Source organism: Lolium perenne, chromosome 3 (genome assembly GCF_019359855.2).
Source record: "Lolium perenne isolate Kyuss_39 chromosome 3, Kyuss_2.0, whole genome shotgun sequence".
Taxonomy (NCBI): Eukaryota; Viridiplantae; Streptophyta; class Magnoliopsida; order Poales; family Poaceae; genus Lolium; species Lolium perenne.
In genome coordinates, this window is record NC_067246.2 from 33,032,700 (window position 1) to 33,046,192 (window position 13,493).

Here is a 13,493-nt window from a genome sequence, read left to right on the forward strand (position 1 = left end):
TGTTCTCTGTAAACTCAATACCTGCAAGAGTGCTGTTTAATTCTGGAGCATCGCATTCGTTTGTTACTGAGGATTTTGCATGCACTAGTAAGATTCAACCCATCAGTTTGAAGCATGTCATGATAGTTCAAATACCTGGTTCAACAACTAAAGCTAGAAAAATTTGCAAAGATGTGCCTATCATAATCCAAGAAATAGAATTTTATGCAAATTTGATTGTTCTGGGAACACAAGGATTGGAAGTAGTCCTGGGTATGGACTGGATGTCGAAACATCATGGGCTGATTGATTGTGCCAAGAAGGCCATCATCATGACTAGTAGCACCGGAAGATTAGTCGAGCACGTATCTGAAAGACTGCCCAGAAAGTTTACTTGCAACCAGAGTCTAGCCAAACCCACCTTGGATCAGATCAGGGTCGTTTGTCGATACCCTGATGTGTTTCCTGATGATCTACCCGGTATGCCCCCAGATCGGGATATCGAGTTTATTATCGAGTTAATCCCTGGAACCGGACCTATAGCCCAGAGAGCCTATAGTATGAACCCGGCAGAATTAGTGGAACTGAAGAAGCAACTGGATGATATGCTATTCAAGGGTCTGATTCGACCAAGTGCGTCGCCTTGGAGATCACCAGTTTTGTTTGTAGACAAGAAGGATGGTGCAAATCGTTTATGTACGGATTACCGTAAGCTTAACGATGTCACCATCAAGAACAAGTATCCGTTACCGAAGATAGAAGAGCTGTTTGATCAACTGACCGGTGCCAAGGTGTTCTCGAAGATTGATTTGAGGACTGGTTACCACCAACTGAAGATTCGGGCCACCGATATCCCCAAAACTGCCTTCACCACCAGATATGGATTGTATGAGTACAATGTCATGTCATTTGGATTAACCAATGCCCCCGCTTATTTCATGAATCTCATGAATAAGATCTTTATGAACTTCCTGGATAAGTTTGTCGTTGTTTTCATCGACGACATCCTTATCTACTCCAAATCCGAAGAAGAACATGAGCATCACTTGGAAGTTGTTTTAGATACCCTTCGGGAGCATCAGTTGTACGCCAAGTTCAGCAAGTGTGAGTTCTGGTTGAAAGAAATAGGATTCCTGGGACATATCTTGTCTGCAGGACGAATTGCCGTTGACCCCTCGAAGATCAAGACTGTTGAAGAATGGAAAGCCCCAACCACTCAGACTGAAGTCCGTGCTTTTCTCGGATTGGCGGGATACTACTGATGTCTACGGGAGCTTCTATTCTTGTAGACAGTGTTGGGCCTCCAAGAGCAGAGGTTTGTAGAACAGCAGCAAGTTTCCCTTAAGTGGATCACCCAAGGTTTATCGAACTCAGGGAGGAAGAGGTCAAAGATATCCCTCTCATGCAACCCTGCAACCACAAAGCAAGAAGTCTCTTGTGTCCCCAACACACCTAATAGGTGTACTAGTTCGGCGAAGAGATAGTAAAATACAGGTGGTATGAATAAGCAGTAGCAACAGCACCAGAAAAGTGCTTTGCCCAGGATAGTAAACAAGCAGTAGTAACGCAGCAGTAGTAACGCAGTAAAACAGTAAACAAGCAGCGATAGCAGTATTTAGGAGCAAGGCCTAGGGATTAGACTTTCACTAGTGGACACTCTCAACATTGATCACATAACAGAATAGATAAATGCATACTCTACACTCTTGTTGGATGATGAACACATTGCGTAGGATTACACGAATCCTCAATGCCGGAGTTAACAAGCTCCACAATTCAATGTTCATATTTAAATAACCTTAGAGTGCATGAAAGATCAATTCGACTAAACCAAGTACTAACATAGTATGCACACTGTCACCTTCACACTATGTAGGAGGAATAGATCACATCAATACCATCATAGCAATAGTTAACTTCATAATCTACAAGAGATCATAATCATAGCCTACGCCAAGTACTAACACGGATGCACACACTGTCACCATTACACCGTGTAGGAGGAATAGAACTACTTTAATAACATTGCTAGAGTAGCACATAGATAAATTGTGATACAAAACACATTGCAATCATAAAGAGATATAAATAAGCACTTCACTATGCCATTCATAACAGTGAATAAGTATTCTGTGAAATATAGCCTAAGAGACCCACACGGTGCACACACTGTCACCTTTACACACGTGGGACAAGGAGTCTCCGGAGATCACATAAGTAAAATTCACTTGACTAGCATAACGACATCTAGATTACAATCATCATCATATGGATCTCAATCATGTAAGGCAGCTCATGAGATCATTGTATTGAAGTACATAGAGAGAGAGATGAACCACATAGCTACCGGTACAGCCCTTAGCCTCGATGGAGAACTACTCCCTCCTCATGGGAGACAGCAGCGTTGATGAAGATGGCGGTGGAGATGGCAGCGGTGTCGATGGAGAAGCCTTCCGGGGGCACTTCCCTGCTCCGGCAGCGTGCCGGAACAGAGACTCCTGTCCCCCAGATCTTGGCTTCGCGATGGCGGTGGCTACAGAAGGTTTCTGTGGGTTTCGTCGAACGTATCAGGGTTTTCGCGACGGAGGCTTTAAATAGGCGGAAGGGAGGCGTCAGAGGGCTTGTGGGGCCACCACACCATAGGGTGGCGCGGCCAGGACCTGGGCCACGCCACCTGCATGTGTGGGGCCCACAAGGCCCTCCTCTGGCGGCTCTCGGGTGTTCTGGTTGCTTCCGGGCAAAATAGGAACCTGGGCGTTGATTTCGTCCAATTCCGAGAATATTTCTTTACTAGGATTTCTGAAACCAAAAACAGCAGAAAACAGGAACTGGCACTTCGGCATCTTGTTAGTAGGTTAGTTCCAGAAAATGCATAAATATGACATATAATGTGTACAAAACATGTAGATATCATCAATAATGTAGCATGGAACATAAGAAATTATCGATACGTCGGAGACGTATCAACTACCGCCGATTCGTTGAAGGATTCTCGAGCATAGCAAGACCAATGACTCAACTCTTGAAGAAGGATAAGAAGTTTGAATGGACGGAGAAGTGTGAAGAGAGTTTTCAACAACTCAAGCTTAGATTGACCACAGCCCCAATACTGATCATGCCGGACATCACCAAGCCCTTCGACGTCTATTGTGATGCATCCAAGATTGGTCTGGGATGTGTGTTGATGCAAGAAGGCAAAGTGATATCTTATCTGTCAAGACAGCTGAAGCAGCATGAGCAGAACTATCCAACCCATGACTTAGAGCTAGCAGCCGTGGTTTTAGCCCTGAAGGTATGGCGTCATTACCTCATGGGTAATCGATGCGAAATCTATTCAGATCACAAGAGTTTGAAGTATATCTTCACCCAGAAGGAGCTGAATATGAGGCAGCGCAGATGGATAGAGCTAATCAAGGATTACGATATGGAGATTCACTACCACCCCGGCAAGGTCAATGTGGTAGCGGATGCTTTGAGTAGACTGTCGTGTCAGTTGAACTCCATGATCGCAAGCGAGCAACCAAGCCTGTATCAAGAGTTTGAACAGTTTAGACTTGAACTTGTTAGCAAAGGATTCTTAGCCAGCATTGAACTCCAACCCACCCTGATAAGTCAGATCAAGGAAGCCCAGAAGGGAAATGCCAGTATTGATGGAATCAAGAGCCAAATAGCTGCGGGAAAGGCACCGGGATTCACTGTAGATGAGGAAGGAGTGCTATGGTACAACGGACGCCTTTGCGTTCCGTCAGACTCAGAGTTGAAGCAAGTTATCCTGAAAGAAGCCCATGACACCCTTTACTCCATTCATCCCGGAGGAACCAAGATGTACCAAGATTTGAAAGAGCAATTCTGGTGGCATGGAATGAAGAGAGAAATTAGAAGCTATATCGCCAGATGTGATATCTGTCAGCGAGTCAAGGCAGAACATCAACGCCCCGCCGGACTGTTGCAACCCCTACAGATTCCCGAATGGAAGTGGGACTCCGTCGGAATGGACTTCATCACCGGACTGCCCAAATCTAGTAAAGGAAATGATTCTATCTGGGTAGTGGTCGACAGGTTGACCAAAGTCGCCCACTTCATCCCCGTCAAGACCACCTATCAAGGACCAAGACTAGCAGAGTTATATATCTCCCGAATAGTCAGCATGCACGGAACACCGAAGTCAATAGTATCTGATAGAGGATCCCAATTCACCTCCAGATTCTGGCAGAAAGTACATGAAGGACTCGGAACTCGATTGAATTTCAGCACAACCTATCACCCGCAGACGGATGGATAGACTGAACGAGTCAATCAAATACTAGAAGATATGTTGAGAGCTTGTGTACTAGAGTATGGATCCAAGTGGGAGGACTGCTTGCCGTACGCAGAATTCTCGTACAACAACAGTTATCAAGCCAGTTTGCAGATGGCCCCCTTTGAAGCCCTGTACGGAAGGAAGTGCCGTACCCCTGAATTGGTCGGAAGTAGGAGAGAGTCAAGTCTTTGGACCAGATATTCTCCGTGAAGTTGAAGAGAAGGTCCACAAGATCCGCGAGTACCTCAAGACAGCCCAATCAAGACAAAAGAGCTACGCCGACAAAAGACGCCGAGAGATGACCTTTGGGATCGGAGATTTCGTCTATCTTAAAGTGTCCCCCCTTAAAGGAATGCAGAGATTCCAGCTCAGAGGAAAGCTTGCACCCCGATATGTCGGACCCTTCAAAGTCCTGAGTCGCCGAGGAGAAGTGTCCTATCAACTGGAGTTACCGGAGGAAATGGCAGCGGTGCACAATGTGTTTCACATCTCATTACTCCGGAAGTGCTTAGAAGTACCGGAATCAACGGAAGTCTTCAAGAACATCGATCATCGAGCTGTGGATATCAACTCAGACTTGACCTATCGCAAAGTGCCTATTCGCATACTGGAAGAAGCTTTCAGAACCACCCGCACCAGGAGTATCAAGTTTCTGAAGATCCAATGGAGTAACCACACCGAAGAAGAAGCCACTTGGGAGAGAGAAGACTTCATGAAGACTGAGTACCCAAATCTCTTTAGTACCTAGTTTTCTTTATGATCTCGGGACGAGATCTTTTGTAAGGGGGAAGGGTTTGTAACATCCCAAGTTTCAACAATAATAATCAAGAAAGAAAACTTCCCAAACTCAAAATTTGCAATTAACAAAAACTTTTTTCTATGCATATAGTGCCACACATAGTTTCATGCATTTGAGTGATTTCCTTTTGTGCAAATGCCATGATGAGTGTTAGTATGTTGATCAATTGCTATTGAACCCTAAACTAAGATCATCTAACCCTAAATTAAGAAGAAATGAAGAAAATGAGAAAAACCCATATCTCACTCACATACACATTAGGCCAAATTTCAAATCTTCATCTAAGGCCATAATTGCTTGCTCTCTTGCTTGTAGAATACTAAGATATGATAAACAAACACATTTGTATCAAAGAATCAAGAATCAAACCAAAGGAAATCTCAAAATCATCACACATATGATAATGGTCATATGTCACCAAAATAATTTCTTCACCACTTTACCCCTCTGGTTTTCTCTATTCCTAAACTAAACTTGGTCAACCAAAGCCATGTCATCCAAGACCATGTCAAGGTGAGTAACTTTCATGTTGACCACCATCCCTGAAGTTGACTAGGTTGACCAGAAAGTAAGTGCCAAGATGGGACCCAAGAGTGAAAACAAGATCACATCAATTTTGAAAATTTGCAAATCAACTCCAAAGTGAACACCACCACCACTTTTCTAACACAATAATTATATGAATGAATTGTACCAAAAAGAAATCCAAAATACATAAAAAATCTTCTTGCGGGCATTATGTCGAATACCTTGCAGGCATTATTCTGGTTTGGTGTTACATGCTATTACACGCCGGATTTTTGCCTAAACCGACTTTAACTGGTGATCATTAGGTCCCTCTGCAACCCCTGCATCACCCTTGGTCCTTGCCATCATCGTTTAAAGTGAAAAGTTGAGAGGAAAAGCTCACCACCGTACCATGCCGGCCACCTTTGGCACATCCCTCTCTGGCCACCATCTCGCCCCATCTCCTTGTCCTGGAGCATCCCTGCAGCACGAGGACACCGACGGTACACAACACCAGCTCGCCAAGGCTTGGCATTGGCCAGCACACGCGCGCCCAAACCGTGCCAGTACACGCCCGTGCACGCGGTGACCGCGCTCTGGCCGCGCCAGGACGCCACGCGCTCGAGCATCCTACGCCACCCCTGCAAAGACTACGCCTGCGTCGAGCATCATCTCCCTGCCCTCTACACACTAGACACACTCGAACGCCTGCCGCCGCATGGTCGCCGTCGTCCTCGCCGGAAAAGTACCGCGGGTACTGCCGCACTCGAAACGAGCCCCCGATCGATCCCATCCCCTTTTTCCTGCGCCCGCTGCACCTAGAGCATCGCCAGGACACCGCCTACACGCTGCCGTCCTCGCCTTGCCCCTTCGAGCACCGTAGACGCCGCGCCATGGACGCCTCCTTGCAGCACCCGTCGGCCACCCTCCATCTGCTATAAATAGCGACGATCGGCCCTCCATTTCTTCACACAACTCGCTCCCCTCTCATCACTGATCACTCTCCTCCAGTCAATTTCACCTCACCTCGCCGGAGAAGCTCCAATCGCAAGACGAAGTCCGTCGGAGACCTGAGATCGACGCCGCTGATCCACGCCTCCCCGAGCCTCGCCACTGCTACCAGGAGCTTCAGCACCCTCGACAACGCCACCTCGCCGCCAGCAGAGCCCCGCGGGAACACCGGTAAGGCCGTCGACCCCCTACCCTCGCCGCCAGACGCTCGTCGTCTCGTCGGAGAAGACGACGCCTGCTGGCCATCGATCTCCAATCTAATCTAACGCCTCTCGCTCACCCATACCGTTTCGGTATTTAAGTTACGCTGACATGTGGAGCCCCCTAGTCAGGCGGCCCGCTCGCACTGAAGCGTTACTGGGCCGTGGCTCGTCGTTTGAATTCTTGGGCCCGCAGGCTTTTCCCGCGTGGCCCAGTTAGTTCAAATTTCGTTTAACTCTTTTATTTTCAAATGCTTACAGATGCCAAATTCAAATTTGAATAGTTTGAAATCTACAACTCCAAATCTAGCAAACTTTATACCTTTGGAAAGCCCCAGAAATTATCTAGCCAATGCCACTGGTCCCATCTCCAATTTTGAAATAGATTTAAAATGATAAAAATAACAAGACCAGGACTTTTGCAAGTTCAAACATTATTTTAAAATTCAACCAAGATTGATTTTGAGTTGATTCCAACTCTCATAGTTCACAAATGTTGTACTCTAATTGATTATGCACTAATCTAGCCAAGTTGTTTGCATGATCATGGACTAGATCAAAATATTGGCTATGTGGCCATTTCTAGTCCATTTCAAACTTGAAGATTTAAATTCTATAAGTAATATGAGAGCACCTCTCTCATTTAAATCCTGATCTTAAGTAATATAAGAAGAGGTAATGACCTTGGGTAATAAACCTCTGATTGTATTTACTTAAGGATTTTAAATCATTTGTATGTTGAGTTTAAATGGCATAAGGTGTAGCACCTTATTTAAATTGTATTCCCTCATAATAGATATGAAATGTTGACCTTGGTCAACCTATATTTCATACCTTATTATTACGAGGGGAGATTAAATCTTAAGAGGATAGAATGAGAGGAAATTATTTTCTCTCCAAAAGATTAAATAACAACTCAAATGAATACTTATAATGAGAGGAAATTATTTTTCTCTTGAATAAGAATGAACCAAGTAATTCACCATGCCTTGAATAATGTGATGTTAGTATTACTTGAGTGAACTCTTTGGTGTGTTTTAGTTTAGTATACAAGATTTGGTTTGAGTGTTTATACCCCGTATTCGTATATAGACGCTAGTAACGAGGATTTCCAAGAGGAGGAAGGCTACTCCCAAGAAGAAGAGGAGAACTTTGACTCCTATCCCCACCAAGGCAAGCTAACCCTTGCTAATCACCATGAGGCTAAGCTCTACAAGAGCAAAGCACCATCCCCCTTTTATTTTATGTATGTACATATCCCATGTTTTTACCTTGCAATTATTTTTGCTTATTTACTTTCAAAGTACGTTTTGATTTATGATTCACTTAGTCTAGAGTAGAACATTATTTAAGGATAGATTAGAGCAAATCCAAGCTAGTTAGCACCCCCCATAAAATAGTGGCTAGTGCTAATCAAATAAATTTTGACTACTCTAGATGGGAACTTGGTGAAGTGAAATGAATTTGAAAGAATGTGAATGTGAAGGTGACATGGTTGACTTGGTGAATTTCAAATAAAACTGATGATTGGGTTTGAATGCGATACCCTTCCAATTATACAAGTACCCCCACAATACCTGATTATGGGTAGGGCTTAACTAGAAGCTTGTGTATTTTAGTATGGGTTCCCTCTAAACAAACATCATAGGGGTTACGCCGAGACTGCCTCCGTATCTGAGAAATGATGTGAATATGAGGTGAATGTACGACCCAAGCCCTGTGCAGTTCCCGGGTTAACAGTTGGTTTTCACCGGGAGGCCAAGCTCATGGGGAGAGGTGCCTATACTAGTTTATATAAGTGAAAGGTTATGGTTGATGATCCGCGTACTGAGTTACGATGATTCGGGGTTATCCTCGACGGATGTAATCAAAAGTTGTGGCACAAGAGTACAACCTCTGCAGAGTGTTAAACCTATTCGAATAGCCGTGTCCACGGTTACGGACAATTGGAAAGGCCATACTGTTCCGATATCAGAATTTTTGATCTTAAAAAGGAATGATGAATTGAAAGGTGATTTTGAACTTGAATCACAAGTGATTCGTGGGAATGACACTAATGTTCCCATATGAGTTAGTCTACCAAATGATAAGTCTTTACTAAAGGTTTGATGAACTAAAACTTGGCTTCCTGCAAATAAACCTAGAGCTTAGTACCCCTTAATACCCCTCTTAAGTAATTACTTTAGTATTAGTTTGCGAGTACTTTAAAGTACTCATGGCTTTGCCCTTGCTATTCAAATGCCAGATTTTGGAGAGGAGCAACAGTATCCGGATGACGGACAACAAGACGTCTACGATAACTAGGATCGTCTCAGAACGTCAAGCGTTGCCTGTGGAATAGATAGTCCACTACTACTACGGTTCCGCTACTTATTTGTGATGTTGAACAATCTATTTGTGTAATATTGGATCATGTGATCCGTTGTTGTAAGATGAGTATGTGTTGTAATAAATGATGACTCTGAACTACTTACTATTATGTCTCGCAAAAACAATCTTCCTGGGATTGCGATGTATGATATAATGGGCATCTGGACTTAAAAATCCGGGTGTTGACAGTTTTTGTGCCATCTAACAAAACTGTCGGTGGGATAAGGGCGTGTGGGCAACCTTTAGTCCTGGCTGGTGGGTGCAACCGGGACTAAAGTTGTCGGCATGATAAGGATGCGTGGGTGGACGCACTACTTGGCGAGATAAGGAATGTATCGCACGATACCCTGTTGGAGGACCAAGACGAAGAAGGAAGCGGCGCCGGGCCTATAAAAAGAGTGTTGATAATCGCATGCAGCTCAAAAAGCCAACCTAGAAGGTAGGGAGCTTCATCCCCATGGCCGGAGGAACGGGTTGGGAAATCTATCGTGGCAGAACTACTCGAAAATCTCGTCGGTGCACACATCCTAGGACATCTTCGGAAGTTCCGCCTCGGAAAATTTTCCCTGCAAGCCCGTGGAAGCCTCCATCTCTTCTAACCGTGTTGGGGAAAGGGTTGGAAAATCTCCCGTGGCGGAACTTCTTAAAGATGTCGTTGGTGCACACGTCCTAGGACATCTTCGGAAGTGCCACCTCGGAAAAATTTCCCTGCAAGCCCGTGTAAGCCCGAATCGGCAGGAGGCCGGTCGGATTTGAACTACAGGTTCATGATATAATGCTCAAGATTTTTTGTTAAAATCATTTTTAGCTTCACAACATGCTATTTCATCAGAGATCCAGTGCAAGTTTAGCAAGGCTCAGCCCCGGGCAAAGGATCTTCATGTCCGCCATTTTAAATATAGTTTCAAACGGGCATAACAAATTCAAAAACGATCCAAACATTGTGAAAACTTCACGTGGTTGAACCATGCGAAGAGCTTGAAGGAACCGCCCCCCAGCGTAACTCCAGCATCGGCGTCAAAGAAGCACGACCTGTGTTGTCAAGGCATGCAAGGAATTGATCGAATGAACACCTCGAAAACCACACCAGCATATGATGATATATGATTTGTACACCATACAATACCTGCAGTCTCCTAAATAATCTGTGGCCTTGAGCACCACTCCTCCCTCCAGGTTAGCTAGTAAAGTGCGGAGTTCTTTCACTGCAGACTCCATCCTATAAAATACAGCACTACACATTTCAGTAAATAATGCACTTCACAACAAAGATACTTTGCAGTTCGCCTGCAATTTTTTGAACATAAACAAGGGTACACGGAATTACCAAGTTTCAATAAATATGTCGATCCTTTCTTGAAAACACACCAATTCCAGCAGACATTTACAACACCTTTCAGTAAAAAATGTACTTTGCAACAAAGATACTAGCAGTTCTTCTGCATTGTTTATCATTACCAGGGGTACACAAAATTACCACATTTCGATAAAAATGGCCGTCCTTTAATGAAAACAGCAGTTCCAGGCAAGAATTCACGGTTATAACTTGATAAGATACCAAGAATATCTAACTGCCAACTGAAAACTAAACTTACCTGACAGAATTCTTGATCATCTCATAGTCAACACACTTCTCAAGTTTAACGGTCATTTCTACACAAGACAGTTTCACATGAGGATCAGGGTGCACTATCACATGAAACTTGCCGACTAAATCAGGAAAAATGGAACTGAGTGCCTGCAGTTTACCAAGTGTAACAATCAGGACGTCTGCTGAACAGCTCCAGTAATAACACTAACATATTATTTAAAACAATAATAACACACAAATACTAGGTGGATTATTACCTGCCAATTCCTATTGCGCTAGAGGATGATCCAGTTATAGTCACATGGCAGTCTGTAATGCCAAATGCAGTGTTGAGGGCACTGGTGGGCCTACATGTATTCATGGGTATTCACATGAATACCCATTTTTTTTGCCAAAAAAAAATCATGGTCCAACGGAAAGGCTCAATCCAAGGAGGCAAAGCGGCGAGCGAACTAACTCGCATCCCAGACTCGCACGCATCGCTCCAGACTCGAGGCGTCTCTGCGTCTGGCGATTCCGAGGCGAGCGAAACGGCACAGTCTCCTCGTCTGGCGATTCAGAGGCGTAGCGTCTAGAGCGAGCGGCCGGAGCACCGTCGTCTCCGCGTCTCTGACGATTGCGAGGCGAGCGGCCGGAGCACCGTCATCTCTGGCTCCCCGCCTCCGCGTCTCTGCTGCCGGAAGGTCCTCAATCCGGCGACCAAACTCCTCTCGGTCTCAGGCTCTCACGGTAGGTTCTAAAAATCCAATTCCTCATCTAAGTTCTCATCCAAGTTCTTTCATTCCCTGATATTAGTAATTAGTCCACAGGCAAGTTCGATCAAATTGAAGGAAGCTTCTAGTTTTAATTTCCTTTTTTAATTTTCGAACTAGCAAATTGATACGTCTCCGATGTATCGATAATTTCTTATGTTCCATGCTTGTTTTATGACAATACCTACATGTTTTATGCATACTTTATGTCATTATTATGCGTTTTCCGGAACTAACCTATTGACGAGATGCCGAAGGGCCAGTTGCTGTTTTCTGCTGTTTTTGGTTTCAGAAATCCTAGTAAGGAAATATTCTCGGAATCGGACGAAATCAACGCCCAGCATCTTAGGATTGCATGAAGCTTCCAGAACACCCGAGAGCCGCCAGAGAGGGGCCACAGGGGGCCCACACATGGTGGCGGCGTGGCCCAGGGGGGGCGCTGCCCTAGTGTATGGTGGCCCCAGACCCCCTCTGACGCCTCCCTTCCGCCTACTTAAAGCCTCCGTCGTGAAAACCCTATGACGATCGACGAAACCCGCAAAAACCTTCCAGAGCCGCCGCCATCGCGAAGCCAAGATCTGGGGGACAGGAGTCTCTGTTCCGGCACGCTGTCGGGATGATGAAGTGCCCCCGGAAGGCTTCTCCATCGACACCACTGCCATCTCCATCAACGCTGCTGTCTCCCATGAGGAGGGAGTAGTTCTCCATCGAGGCTAAGGGCTGTACCGGTAGCTATGTGGTTAATCTCTCTCCTATGTACTTCAATACAATAATCTCATGAGCTGCCTTACATGATTGAGATTCATATGATGATGCTTGTAATCTAGATGTCATTGTGCTAGTCAAGTGGATTTTACTTATGTGATCTCCGGAGACTCCTTGTCCCACGTGTGTAAAGGTGACAGTGTGTGCACCGTGTGGGTCTCTTAGGCTATATTTCACAGAATACTTATTCACTGTTATGAATGGCATAGTGAAGTGCTTATTTATATATCTTTATAATTGCAATGTGTTTTGTATCACAATTTATCTGTGTGTTACTCTAGTGATGTTATTAAAGTAGTTTATTCCTCCTGCACGGTGTAATGGTGACAGTGTGTGCATCGTGTAGTACTTGGCGTAGGCTATGATTGTGATCTCTTGTAGATTATGAAGTTAACTATTGCTATGATAGTTTTGATGTGATCTATTCCTCCTTTCGTAGCGTGAAGGTGACAGTGTGCATGCTATGTTAGTACTTGGTTTGGTTATGTTGATCTGTTGTGCACTCTAAGGTTATTTAAATATGAACATCGAATATTGTGGAGCTTGTTAACTCCGGCATTGAGGGTTCGTGTAATCCTACACATTTAGTGGTGTTCATCATCCAACAAGAGAGTGTAGAGTATAGCATTTATCTATTCTGTTATGTGATCAATGTTGAGAGTGTCCACTAGTGAAAGTATAATCCCTAGGCCTTGTTTCCAAATACTGCAATCTCCGGTTGTTTACTGCTCTGCTGCATGTTTACTTACTACACGCCAGCAAGCTATTTTCTGGTGCCGTTACTACTGCTCATATACATTCATACCACCTGTGTTTCACTATCTCTTCGCCGAACTAGTGCACCTATACATCTGACAAGTGTATTAGGTGTGTTGGGGACACAAGAGACTTCTTGTATTGTGGTTGCAGGGTTGCATGAGAGGGATATCTTTGACCTCTTCCTCCCTGAGTTCGATAAACCTTGGGTGATCCACTTAAGGGAAACTTGCTGCTGTTCTACAAACCTCTGCTCTTGGAGGCCCAACACTGTCTACAGAAAAAGGAGGGGGCGTAGACATCACAAATCAGTGATAATTTCTCATCCATGTTCTAATTGGAGTATCTATTTATTGAACTAGCAAATCAGTAATTTATCTTTTCCAATTGTTGCAGTTGTACTGAAGTTGCGTTTAGAAATTAAGAACAGAGAGATGAAGGGGGCTTGTGGTGATTTGCAGTT

General features: G+C 44.5%; 1 protein-coding gene across 1 annotated transcript in view; it reads right to left on the reverse strand.

Moving 5' to 3' along the window:
• Positions 1-10,089: 10,089 nt before the first annotated feature.
• LOC139837840 (uncharacterized) overlaps positions 10,090-13,493 on the reverse strand; it is a 72,209-nt gene continuing 68,805 nt past the window's right edge. The window contains exons 9-12 of the mRNA XM_071827140.1: positions 11,059-11,095; positions 10,762-10,904; positions 10,293-10,385; positions 10,090-10,198 (exon numbers count right to left, since the gene is read on the reverse strand). Of these exons, the coding sequence (XP_071683241.1) occupies positions 10,090-10,198; positions 10,293-10,385; positions 10,762-10,904; positions 11,059-11,095 (382 nt within the window). The remainder of the gene's footprint in view (positions 10,199-10,292; positions 10,386-10,761; positions 10,905-11,058; positions 11,096-13,493) is intronic.